Source organism: Lagopus leucura, unplaced genomic scaffold (assembly GCF_019238085.1).
Source record: "Lagopus leucura isolate 7727_CA_CO unplaced genomic scaffold, USGS_WTPT01 130-13_obj-0_obj, whole genome shotgun sequence".
In the NCBI taxonomy this organism is placed as follows: domain Eukaryota; kingdom Metazoa; phylum Chordata; class Aves; order Galliformes; family Phasianidae; genus Lagopus; species Lagopus leucura.
The window spans coordinates 1-12,095 of NW_024966550.1; the positions used below are offsets into that span (position 1 = coordinate 1).

The 12,095-nt window shown below is 62.7% G+C and overlaps 1 protein-coding gene across 1 annotated transcript; it reads left to right on the plus strand.

Moving 5' to 3' along the window:
- The first annotated feature begins 7,324 nt into the window (after positions 1 to 7,324).
- Positions 7,325 to 11,460, plus strand: MMP9 (matrix metallopeptidase 9). The gene is made up of 13 exons (XM_042893233.1): positions 7,325 to 7,494; positions 7,688 to 7,926; positions 8,235 to 8,383; positions 8,590 to 8,718; positions 8,801 to 8,974; positions 9,047 to 9,220; positions 9,335 to 9,508; positions 9,600 to 9,755; positions 9,909 to 10,137; positions 10,265 to 10,404; positions 10,497 to 10,647; positions 10,731 to 10,834; positions 10,984 to 11,460. Exons 1-13 carry the CDS (start codon positions 7,357 to 7,359, stop codon positions 11,091 to 11,093), a joined length of 2,067 nt encoding a protein of 688 aa, XP_042749167.1. The 5' UTR covers positions 7,325 to 7,356; the 3' UTR covers positions 11,094 to 11,460.
- The last annotated feature ends 635 nt before the right edge of the window (positions 11,461 to 12,095 follow it).

The following is a 12,095-nucleotide window of genomic DNA, read 5'->3' on the forward strand; positions in this document are numbered from 1 at the left end:
CCCCCGCCCCGCGCCGCGACGCGCGGCGTTCCGCCCGCGGACCCGCGCCGGAACTACTTCCGACGCCCGACCCCGCCCCGCCGCCCGCTCACCGCCGCGGAGCCTCGCCCTTCGCTCCCGCCTTCGCCGCCGCCGCCTCCGCCGCCGCAGCAGCCACGCCGCCTCTCGGCGCCTCGCGGCGCCGCTCGCGGCCCCCGGGCGGGAGTCCGGCGCCCCGGAGGGACTACTTTTTCAGCGGAGGGATCTCGGCGACGTGATGTGTCCCGCGAGTGACGTCACGAAGCGGCGCCCGGGCCCTGAGCGTCGGCGTCGCGCCGGGTGGTGCTCGTCACGTGACGCGGGGCGGAAGTGGCAGCGTCGGGCCTCGGCCCCGCGCCGCTCCCCGCCCTCGCGGCGCTCTCGGGCCGCGCTGCCCCGTGCGTCCCGCCGTTCCCGTGGCACTTCCGTGCTCGCACCGCCGCGGCTCTCCCTGCCCCCTGGGCTTTGGGCTGCTCCTCCACCGGCGGCTCGCGCCCGTTGTTTCCGAGCTCCGCTGATCCCAGCCGTGCCCCAGGGCTGGGGCTGCGCTGCCCGAAGGCTGCCCGTGCGGTGCCGTGCCATCGCTCCGGCCATGCCTGTTCTGTCCGGCCCCTGCTCCAGCTGACATGCCGGCAGCTCTGACAGAGCCGTGTTGTGCAGCTCCTCGCCCATAGCTGCTCTCTCATGTTGCAGCACTGTGCTCTGAACGTCTCTCTCCGGTGTTCTTTTCCGTGACCAAAGCGGCCTTCTGTTGTCAGTTGCTCCTCTGGGCTCTGTCCCCTGATCAGGGATGCAGTTGGCTGAGCCATGGGGAGCAAAGTTCAGCCCTCTGCCAAGCCCCCAAAGCCACAGCCGGTAGCACCGTGTCTCCCTGCACACAGCCCTGCCCGGCCCAGGTGTGAGCAGGGATCACATCTGCTCTTGGCCTTGGCAGTTGATAGGAGGTGATGCTGTCTGCCAGCTGCAGGAGGACAGACGGTGCAGTGCCTCATCTGGCACAGTGTCTGCAAGGAGTCAGCCTGTCAGAATCCCAATGGCCAGGTTGGATGCACGGCACGCACCAGGTCGTGTGCTGTGCCATCTGCGGTGCTCCCAGCCCCGGGCGATGGGCAGTGGGGTCTGTCCCATCCAGAGCTGTTACCCTCCGTGGGGCAGTTCAGGTCCCACGCAGTGCCCCTGCCCTGTGTGCTGTGTGCTGCAGAGGCAGTGACGGAGCTGCTGCTGTGCCATTGGCATGGTGCATCCGCTTGCATTCCAGCCCCTTTTCAAGCTAATTAAATACATCCTTGAAAGGTTTATGCCCTCATCTGTCTCTGTGCGACAACATCTCTGAAATCCATCCCTGGGCTGAGATAAGGGAGTGCTGTACCAATGCTGCTGCTGCAGCCGTACTGCCTGCTCCGGAGCCGTGGAGCCAAACTGCTGCGTGCGCGGTGCCGGGGTCACTGCCACGCCGGGAGCTGGCAGACAATGAAATGCTTATTCCATTTCCCTTTCAAGTAGCCCTGCTGCGTAGCTCTGCAGTTACTGCGAAGGAAGTGGCTGCCAGCCCGAGGAGTCAGGAGGATGTGGAGTGCTTTGGTGGTCGATGCCTCTCGCCGTGGTTCATCGTCCGACCCGGGACAGCAGCTCTTTGCATCTGCGGGATGCACACCGGGCTCTGTCCGAAGGGCTCGGGCTGCAGGAACCACGGTTGAGGAAGTGGGGCAGGTTGGGGTCGGACCAGCAGGGGTCTCTTTGCCTTCACGCAGCCACATTTTTGGACTAATGGGGGGGATCGCCCTGATGAGTGACAGCCCCGGGGCAGAAAAGAAGCTTTGGGAGTCCAAAAGCACGGGTGGCCTGCAGCACGTGCCCAAGTGCTAGGCTGGGTTAAAGTGCTGGGTTAAAGGCTCTTTGGGAACTGGCTGGGACAACAGCACACATTTGTGCCTGCAGACAGAGCCATACAGCATCAGCAGGAGATGGTCTGACCCCTCACGGGCTGTCAGTGTCCCAGCTCTGTGCTTCTCACCCTGGGCAGGCGTTAGAAGGAGCTCCACCAGCTGAGCTGGGGGCACGAAGCTGGGAGCACCCTGCTGTGACCCAGGGCTGTGCTGTGCCCTGTCCCCAAGCAGCAGCTCGCTGGCTGTGCTGGCCTGTGGCTCTGCTGCACTACCACAATAGCTTCTCCGTGACCTAATCTTTTGGGTCAGCATCCCAGAATAGGTGGTGGCTTGTGCTGAGTGCCCAGGGCAGAGCCTTCCCAGCCGCCTGCAACCCGAGCCTCCACGCAGCCACAGTCAGTGATTTTGTAGTCACTGCTGTTTGTTCCTCCTGTGTTCCTTTTTTCTTTCTAAAGAAAACATCGCTAGCAGTGTTTGTGTAGCTGTAGGGCATTAATCCACATCAACCAGCTTCGTATTTATATCCCACCTGGGGAGGGCGGTTGCATCAGCACATTTTGTAAAACGTTGAGCAAAACAGCCCTGGCTGCAGGAAATGGGTTTTTCTTCATACTGAATTGCTTCACCACTCGGCTCTTTCCCAGCAGCAGCAGAACGCACCTGGGGCTGTCCAGGGGACAGCTGTGTGCTGGGGCACAGGCCACGCCAGCTCCTGAGCACCGCAGTGCTGCACACCTAGGCAAGCAGCAGCCTTGCTCTGCACTCACTCTGTGTTTCCCATGGCCAGTGGGGCTGTGGCTGAGTGAGCCTTGGTCCACGGCCTGGAGAAACCAACAAAAGCCCTGGGATGAGGCCGCCCAGTCCTCCAGGATTTACCCAGCGGGGCTGAGCCCTCTTGGTGCCCCGCACACATGTTGCCATGGTGCTGCCACTCAGCTTTGTCTGCATCAATGCTGCAGCCGCCGCTCCGCAGGGTTTGGCACGTTGTCACCCTGGCTGGGGCGCAGTGGGGGCTGCAAAATGCAGGCAGCAGTGTGCTGTGCCCCTCTGCCCCTCCTCGTGCTGCTGCTGCCGGTTGTTTTCTTTCCCTTCTGGAGTGCTCCTGTGGCTTCCTTCCCAGAACCTGAGACCTCGGAGCCACGGTCCAAGGCCGCCGGATCCCACCCTCCCCTCTGCTGCTGATTCATCACTGCTGGTCAGTTAAAAAGGGGTAATCAGCAAATTACTGAAATATAAGTAAGATAAACAAGGTGGGCAGGAGGCGTGCGTGCTGCAGGGCCCCGGCGGTGCCTCGCTGCCCCAACTCCACACTCAGCACTGTGTGGCCATGCAGGCTCTGAGGTCTCAAAGCAGCTCCCCAGCACGGGCCGGCCGCTCGCTGCTCCGGGGGCCGCCTGCATTTGTCCATATGCTGACGCTGACAGCGGAGCCGGTCTGAGTTAATTTGGCAGCAGCCGTTTAGAACAGTTGTCAAATGTTTTGCTGAAACCCAAGCATGTTGCATCTACCACTTTTCCTTCTGTTTCTTGTAGTTTACAATTAAATACCACCAGTTCTACCCATATTTCACCTTCCATAAACCCCCGCTCCTTATTCCTGGAGCTGTTTCATTGCCACCAGCCAGCGGGTTTCTCATGCTGCATTGTTCCTTTAACTCACGGGACACAGCAGGCAGGTGCGTGTCATTGTCACCATTGCAGCTCTTCTCTTTTTAGAAAGCAGCTGCTGTGCCCATCAGTGCCAGGGAACAAAGCGCTGCCACCCACGCTGTGCTGATGGATGTCCAGCACGCAGAGCCCCGCAGTGGCACCCATGTCCCCAGGAGCTCCGAGCGGCGCCGTGCTGGGCTCAGCCCCCTTACTGCTCACATCTCCTCAGGGTCTTAGTGGAACAGTTTGGGGAATCCATCCTGTGCAACTGGGAGCGGGCTGGGCGCAGCCAGCAGTGACAGGCGGTGCTGGTTTCGGTGCCTCCAGGGGGGTGGTGAGCTGCCAGCTGATACGGGCTGTGTCATCCTGACAGTGCAGCACCTGTGGGCAGAGCTGAGAGCTAGCATGGCTTCTGCCCCTGCTCCTGCCCCTGCTCCTGCCCGGGGAATGGCAAAGAATGCACCAGAGGCCTGTGGTGCTGTGGGGAGATCTTGGGGGTGATAAGAGGGCAGGGGACGAGGAGCTACGTGGGGTCCTGGTTAGGGGCCACATAGCACCAAGCTAATGTGTGGGGTGACAGACATACCATAGGGGGAATAGTGCTGCCCCAGCACAGTCTGCAAAAGAGGGTCCTGGACCCAGCTGGAGGATGTGCTGCAGCCTACGCAGGGCTGGCGTCAGGCAGCAGATACGGGAATGTGTGCAGGAATGTTGTTTCTGTCTGGAGCTGCTGGATGAGGAGTAACGGGGCTTCCAGCAGCTGACACAGAGCTGCTCCTATGCCCTCAGTCCTGCTCTGTGCCAAACACCCCATGCCCGGCACACCACAGCCTCACCATAACCGTGGTGCTCCTACATGCTGTGTCACCGGCACAAGGCGCTGACTCCCCCATTCTGCTTCCTCTTGCTGTCACAGTGCTCTGCTGTGCTGCTTCCCCAGTCTGTGCACGTCAGGAGGGTGTCTGGCACCAGCCTCCTGCATGGGCCTGGTCCTCTCTCTGCCACCCTCCATCCCCATATTCAGCTCCTTGGGGTTCCCAGCGCACTGCAGTGCTCTCACTGCCGGGTGTCCTGTCTCCCACCCTGGTGCATCCCACAGCAAGGGCTGTGAGTGCATTGCCCTGGGTTCATGCCCCTGGGACAGAGTTGGGCAGGGTCTGGGCACTGCGCTGGGATCCCTGGCTCCATCCAGCACCTAGCTACAGACCTGCAGCCTGTGTGGAGCAGCTGTGTCCCACCAGCCTGTGCCCAATTTACAGCAGCCCTGTCCTGGACCCTGGGGCAGCTTCCCATGGGGGAGTCTTTACGCAGCACCTGTCAGCAAGGGGTGCACATCTGTGAGTAAGGACATGGGAACGGGCTGCAGCTGCCTCTTCCTTCCCCTTTTGATGGAAGTGGTGGTGACAGACAGCCTCGTGGCTCGGTGGCCAGCAGGAACAGGGGACGTCTGCTAGGGATTTTCCGTGCCGTTCATCCTGGCCAGGACTTTGGGTTTGGAGGGTGCTGCCAGCATTGCATGGGCTGTGACGTCTCCCAGCTGCTCCTGGGGTCATTTGGCATCCCCACAGCCCTCTTTGCCCAGGCCGTGTTCTCTGTCACTCCCTCCTCACCCACTGGCAGTCCCAGCTCCAGCCCACCCCAGCATCCTTCTGCCCACACGGACTCTATGCTGCCTGTCTCAGCTCCCTGAGTTGCCCCACTTAGTCTGAGGCTGCCTGTGGAGTTCCCCCACCCCACCCTAAGGCTCCTGGTGCACCCAGACTCGGGGGTTTCCCTGCCCCTTCTCCTCATGGAGCCTCAGAGAGTCACCAGAAAATCCCTGTGAGGAAGCCGGGTTGTGGGGCTGTGAGTCAGTGGGAGAGGCCAGAGGGGGGGCCGGGGCTGCAGCCTCCTGTGCTGTGGGTACCTGGCTGGCAACATGAGGATGCTCAGGGCTGTCACCATGTGTGCCTGTGGGGCACCCTGGAGCCAGCTAGGTCAGGCTGCAGCCCTCAGCCCCTCCTGTTCCGTGCCCTGTGCCGTGCCACGGCTCAGCCCTTGGAGGGGCTGCAGCGCCCAGGCGGTGCCGTGCAGGTGATGCTGTGGCTGTGTGCCTGGGCTGTGGGAGCTGTGGGAACTGGGGATGGGAATAACGTGGGAAAGGCCCAGGGATCTCCCGCGGTGCTGGAAGGACTGGCCAGGACCCAGCCCCTCTGGGCACGCCTCATGGCAACATCCCCTTGTGCTTCAGCTCTGCTTTGAGCCCTGCTGTGCCCAGTGCCAGGGAAGGGCTGCTGCAGGGGCACAGCGGGCTGTGCACGTGTGTCATGCCGGGCTCCAGGATGGGGCTGCCCTGTGTGGCAACTTCCTCGCCGTGTCACTGGGTGTTGCTCTTGCAGGGCTGCGGATGCAGTGAGGCAACCTGGCGGTTTCTCAGTGCCATTCTGCAGGAGGGGGACGTGGTTCTTCCCCCTGAGCCCAGAGCTCCCACAGCCCAGGCTCCACATTCTGATAACACCAAGCACCACAGCCTGGCTGCACAGGGCTGGTTGTGAGCATGGGATGCCGGTGCTGGGTAGGAGGTGCTGGAGGCTGCATCCTTGTGTGGGTGATGCTCCCCGAGGCAGCTCTGCTCCCTCCATCCAGTCCTGCAGGTCTCTAGCACCTCAGGCCAGGCCCAGAGCAGTTTGTGCAGATCAGCTGAGCCTGGAGCAAGGCAGAGGGGAAGGCTGTGGGTGCTGAGGAGCAGGGAGCACAGGATGGGTCTGTCCTTCAGCTGCAGTCCCACAGGGCAGCCCAGGACAGTGAGGGAGGTGGCAGGAGCCCGTCTGTGCCCTGAGCAGCGTCACGGGGCTGTTCTGAGCCTCCCAGCTCCCCAGCTGACGCTGCGCCTTTCTCTCCTCTGTGCCATCTGTTTTCCTCTCCCTCCTGTCCCTGTTTGCTTTCCCCTTCCCCACTCCTATTCCCACAAGCGTCGGCAATTTGGAAGAAGCAGGAAAACACCATCCGGTGGCGAGGTTTGTGCTGCCTTGGGAGCCTGACTCAGCGGTGCCCTGTAGGCAGCGCCTGGGAGGATGGGGCAGGCCCGTGTCCCATGGGCACCACTGCAGTGTCCGTGTGCTGGGCAAGCATGTGCCCATCCTGCAAGACTCTGCTGGGCACCTGTTGGGCAAGGAACCACAGGGAGCTGCTGTGCCAGGAATGCTCAGCTCACTGGGGAGACACGATCGTGGTGTGAAAGTGGGGGTGGAGGCTGCATCCTGCTGAAGGGCTGCAGTCTGGCCAAGCTCAGCCCATATACGCTTCACCTCATGGTGGGCATTGGGCTAGCAGGCAGGAGGCTGCAGGTGCCAGGGATCTGGGCAGGGCTCCTCTGCCAGCCCAGGTCCATATGGGTCTGTCCCTGGCAGCATCTGCCCTTGGCCAGATGAGCTCAGCACTGTGGTGTATGGTGATGCGACTGTGGGGCACCCCATACCCAACCACCTCCAGTCCTGGCATAATCCTGGTCCTGACCATGGACATGGGACACAGGGCACTGCCCATCACAGCTGCACCAAGCCATGCAAGCATGGCTGCCCCTCCACCATCCTTGTGCCATTCTCATATCCTGCATGACCACCGGAACCGGCGTGTTTAGTAAACAAGGTGATGAAACAGTTAAAGCAGACAACGGAGGAGCCTGAGTGTGCGTTTCGTCACCGTGGGAAGGGAGTGTGAGTCCTCAGGGCTGAGGGTCTGAGAGTGACTCACTGCCCTCCCCACAGCATAAATAGGAGCGGAGCAGCAGCACCGGGCACAGCTTCATCCTCCTCTGCTGCACCATGGGGCTGCTCCTGGCCCCGCTCGCCCTGGCACTGCTGGCTCTCTGCCGCGCCGCCCCGCTGCACAGCAAGCCTCAAGCGGTCATCACCTTCCCAGGGGAGCTGCTCAGCGCCCCATCAGATGTGGAGCTGGCGGAGGTGAGGGCAGTGTGGCCCCAGTGCGGCCCCTTTCCACTGCCCAGCCCAAGATATTGAGGGGCTGCAGGCTGGGCTGGGGGCCGCTGCCTGCCTGGAGGTGCAAGGGCTGGGACCGAGTGGGGATGCGGTGCGGGGAGCTGCTCCCGAGCCCCTCTTGCCTTGCTGAGCCCCTCTGGCTGCCTTTCCTCCCCAGAGCTATCTGCTGCGCTTTGGCTACATCCAGGAGGCAGAGGCAAAGAGGAGCAGCAAGCACGTGTCCCTGGCCAAAGCACTGCGCAGGATGCAGAAGCAACTGGGGCTGGAGGAGACAGGGGAGCTGGATGCCAGCACCCTGGAGGCCATGCGAGCCCCCCGCTGTGGGGTGCCTGACGTGGGGGGTTTCCTCACCTTCGAGGGGGAGCTCAAATGGGACCATATGGACCTCACGTACCGGTGAGTCTCTGCCCTGGGAGAGGGGAGCCATGTGCCCAGAGGGTGATGGACACCAGGGGATGGAGACAGGCAAGAGCACTCTTGCCCCGTGCTGTCAGCCAGCTGGGATCAGCACAGCACAGCTGTCAGCAGCTGCTCTGCAGTGCCCAAGATTATACCCAAGCCAACCCCAGGGCCCTGGTCAGTGCCTGCCGGGTTGCATGGCACTGCTGTCCCCTGTGGGGCTGGGACAGATCCCCACCATGTGGTCAGAGCCAGGTCACTCTTACCCCGCTGTCACAGTGCTGAGCTGCAGCCTTCACCCGCAGGGTGATGAACTACTCCCCCGACCTGGACCGTGCTGTGATAGATGATGCCTTCCAGCGGGCGTTCAAGGTGTGGAGTGATGTCACTCCGCTCACCTTCACCCAGATTTACAGCGGAGAGGCGGACATCATGATCATGTTCGGCAGCCAAGGTGATGTCCCGGGGCTGTGTGGGGGGTGGGAGCAGGCACAGCTTCCAGGAAGGGACTGGAAATATGCCCATCCCCCCCGTGGTGCTTGCAGGGTTCTCCCTAGACAGGGCTCTGCCTCCAGGCACCCACAGGTAAAGGCAGCACGCAGTGCCTGTGGTCCATGTACCTGAGGGGTGATGTGGCTCTGATGGCACTTGTCCCTGCAGAGCACGGTGATGGATACCCCTTTGATGGCAAGGACGGGCTCCTGGCCCATGCCTTTCCCCCGGGGAACGGGATTCAGGGCGATGCCCACTTTGATGATGATGAGTTCTGGACTCTGGGAACTGGCTTAGGTAAGAGGAGGGCGCAGTGTGTTCATGTGGGCTCACGGTGCCTGTCTCACCCTGTCCCACTGAGTACATCCTCTCCCTGCAGAGGTGAAGACCCGCTATGGGAATGCCAACGAGGCCAGCTGCCACTTCCCTTTCATCTTTGAGGGCCAATCCTACTCCCGGTGCATCACAGAAGGCCGCACAGACGGGATGCTGTGGTGTGCCACTACTGCCAGCTACGATGCTGACAAGACTTACGGCTTCTGCCCCAGCGAGCGTGAGTAGCACCGGCTGGAGGCTGCACAGCCCCGTGGGACTGCGGCTGTTCTCACCCCTTCTCCCCCTGCAGTGCTCTACACCAATGGTGGCAACAGCGATGGGTCTCCCTGCGTCTTCCCCTTCATCTTTGATGGCACCTCCTATGACACCTGCACCACGGACGGGCGCTCTGACGGCTACCGCTGGTGTGCCACCACAGCCAACTTTGACCAGGACAAGAAATATGGCTTCTGCCCCAACCGAGGTGCGAGTGGGGTGGGTGGTGGAGTCCTGTGGGGTGTGGGGCTGGCGGGGTCCCAGCCGTGGTGCAGGGTGGGTGCAAAGGCATAGAGGCAACCCTAGTGATGCTGTGCTGCAGACACGGCAGTCATCGGTGGCAACTCCCAAGGGGACCCGTGTGTCTTCCCCTTCACCTTCCTGGGGCAGTCCTACAGCACGTGCACCAGTCAGGGCCGGCAGGATGGGAAGCTCTGGTGTGCCACCACCAGCAACTACGACACCGACAAGAAGTGGGGCTTCTGCCCGGACAGAGGTACTGGCCTGTGTGTTGGGGGCCTTGCATGGCTGCAGTCCCCAGCAGCGTGTCCATCTGTCCAGGAACTGAGGATGCTGCTTCCTCCCAGGTTACAGCATCTTCCTGGTGGCTGCCCACGAGTTTGGGCACTCTCTGGGGCTGGACCACTCCAGTGTGCGTGAGGCATTGATGTACCCCATGTACAGCTACGTGCAGGACTTCCAGCTGCATGAGGATGATGTCCAGGGCATCCAGTACCTCTATGGTGAGTGGTCCCTCTGTAGCTGTCACACTGTTGGCATGGATCTTCAGTGCAGTGCCATAGGGCACCCAGCTGGCAGTGCCCTGGGTACGTTCCTGGGATGGGTCCTGCAAGGTCCTGCTCTCTGCACCCTCACACTCCCTCCTGCCCACTCAGGTCGTGGCTCTGGCCCTGAGCCCACCCCCCCAGCACCCTTGCCCACCGAGGAGCCCCAGCCCATGCCCACTGAAGCTGGCAGTGCCTCCACCACAGAAGAGGAGGAGGAGGAGACGCCGGAGCCCACAGCTGAGCCCAGCCCCGTGGACCCCAGCCAGGATGCCTGCATAGAGAAGAACTTCGATGCCATCACTGAAATCAATGGAGAGCTGCACTTCTTCAAGAATGGGTGAGTAGAAGCTCCTGGCTCATCCACAGCAAGTGCCAGGGTGATGGGCAGTGTTTCTCCAGGGTTGCCGGGGGGGCACAAGACTCTGCCTTGTTGAGGTTGTCAGAGCAATGGTTTTTCCCTCCAGGAAATACTGGACCCACTCGTCCTTCTGGAAATCAGGCACTCAGGGTGCCTTCTCTATTGCTGACTCCTGGCCCGGCCTCCCGGCTGTCATCGACGCTGTGTTCCAAGATGTGCTCACCAAGAGGGTTTTCTTCTTCGCAGGTGAGCCCTGCCCTGACCCCGTGTCTCAGCACCACGTGTGGGGTGCTGCCTGGGGCATCCAGGGCCATCTGACACCTATGTGCTCCACACAGGGCGGCAGTTCTGGGTGTTCTCTGGCAAGAATGCAGTGGGCCCCCGTGGGATTGAGAAGCTGGGCATTGGGAAGGAGGCTGGGCGCATCACAGGGGCCCTGCAGCGGGGACGTGGCAAAGTGCTGCTCTTCAGTGGGGAGCACTACTGGAGGTGAGTGGCTCAGGCCAGCAGCCCCAGCCCTGCAGTGCAGCAGGTGGCTCAATGCAGCTCTGGGTGCTTCGCTTTCCCTGCAGGCTGGACGTGAAGGTCCAGACAGTGGATAAGGGCTACCCTCGTGCCACTGATGATGTCTTTACCGGTGTCCCCCTTGATGCACGTAACGTCTTCCTGTACCAAGGTGAGCAGGGACCCACATGGCGGTGCTGTCACCCCCATGCTGCCCTCAGCCCCCCCCCCCCAAGGCTGGGCTCCCCCATTCCTCGCCTGGGCAGCAGCTGCACCATTCACATTTTCCCACTGTCTCACCTCACTGCCTCCTTCCCCCAGACAAGTACCACTTCTGCCGGGACAGCTTCTACTGGAGGATGACCCCACGTTACCAGGTGGACCGCGTGGGCTACATCATATATGACCTCCTGCAGTGCCCCCAGCACTAGGAGCAGAGCAGCTGCTCTGGTGTCACACTCCTGCCTGCTGCTCCAGCCGGTCCCCCTACAGCCCAGGAGTGCTGTGGGGCAGCCGTGGGTCAGCTGTGGGGTTGCCCCCCCCTGCCGTGCCAGGGCTTGTAGTCTCCCTACAGGGAGGATGGGGGCAAGTGCTCCTGGCTCCCACCAGGGGCTGCCCATCTGGGGAGTGCGACTCGCGCCAGTTCTGCTGCCCAGAGACGTTAGCCCGGTGCAAACTGCACACGGATTTGTAATGACTTTGTCTTCTCCTGAGCCAGTAACACTGGGTCGGCCTCGGCGGGCAGGGACTCGGAGCTCCGTGACGCTCCCGCCTATCGCCGGCTCTGCCAGCCGCAACCTGCACCTTTGTAATAAAAACCGTCCTTGGGAAGCGGCCTCCGAGTGCTCAGTCAGCGCGGGGAACGGGCCTGGGGGGGGGTGCCGGGAGAAAGGGGGCTGCGAGCGGTGCTGCAGCCATACCCCAGAGGAAGATGTGCCTTCATCCCCACCCTCCCGTCCGGCTCCCGTCCTGTTCCCCGCGCCTCCAAGTGCAGCCCAGCCCCGCCCGCCCCTTCGAGCCCGGCGGCGCGGGGGCTGCCCGGGTCCGTGGCAGGGCGGGGCGGCCGCAGCATCAGGGCTATAATTAGAGGCCATGGTTCCGCAGAAGCGGCGGGCAAAAAAATCTGGTGGAGCGCGGCCCCCGTCCCGTCCCGTCCCGTCCCGTCGGCCGCCCGGCACCGAGGTCCGGTCCCAGCACCCCCGTGCGGCGGCAGCTGCGGGGCAGCGCGGGGTCGGACGGGACGGGGCGGGGAGGGGAGGGGCGGCCCCCAGTCCGTCCCGTCGGGCCGCGCCGGGCAGCGCCTCGCCGAGCGGGGCGGCGCGGCGGGCGGTGCTGCGGGCACTAGGACCCCGGTCAGCGCCCGGCGGCGGCCGCGCACCCGCAAGCCGGAGCCCGGAGCCACTTGTGGCGGCGGGGCCATGAGCCGGCGCTTC

Excerpts from the sequence above, each read along its gene's own strand:
- MMP9 (XM_042893233.1), top strand. The coding sequence starts at position 7,357 with ATGGGGCTGCTCCTGGCCCCGCTCGCCCTGGCACTGCTGGCTCTCTGC. Across the intron at positions 8,384-8,589 it reads GATCATGTTCGGCAGCCAAG|AGCACGGTGATGGATACCCC; the intron begins GTGATGTCCCGG and ends TTGTCCCTGCAG. Across the intron at positions 10,405-10,496 it reads GAGGGTTTTCTTCTTCGCAG|GGCGGCAGTTCTGGGTGTTC; the intron begins GTGAGCCCTGCC and ends TGCTCCACACAG.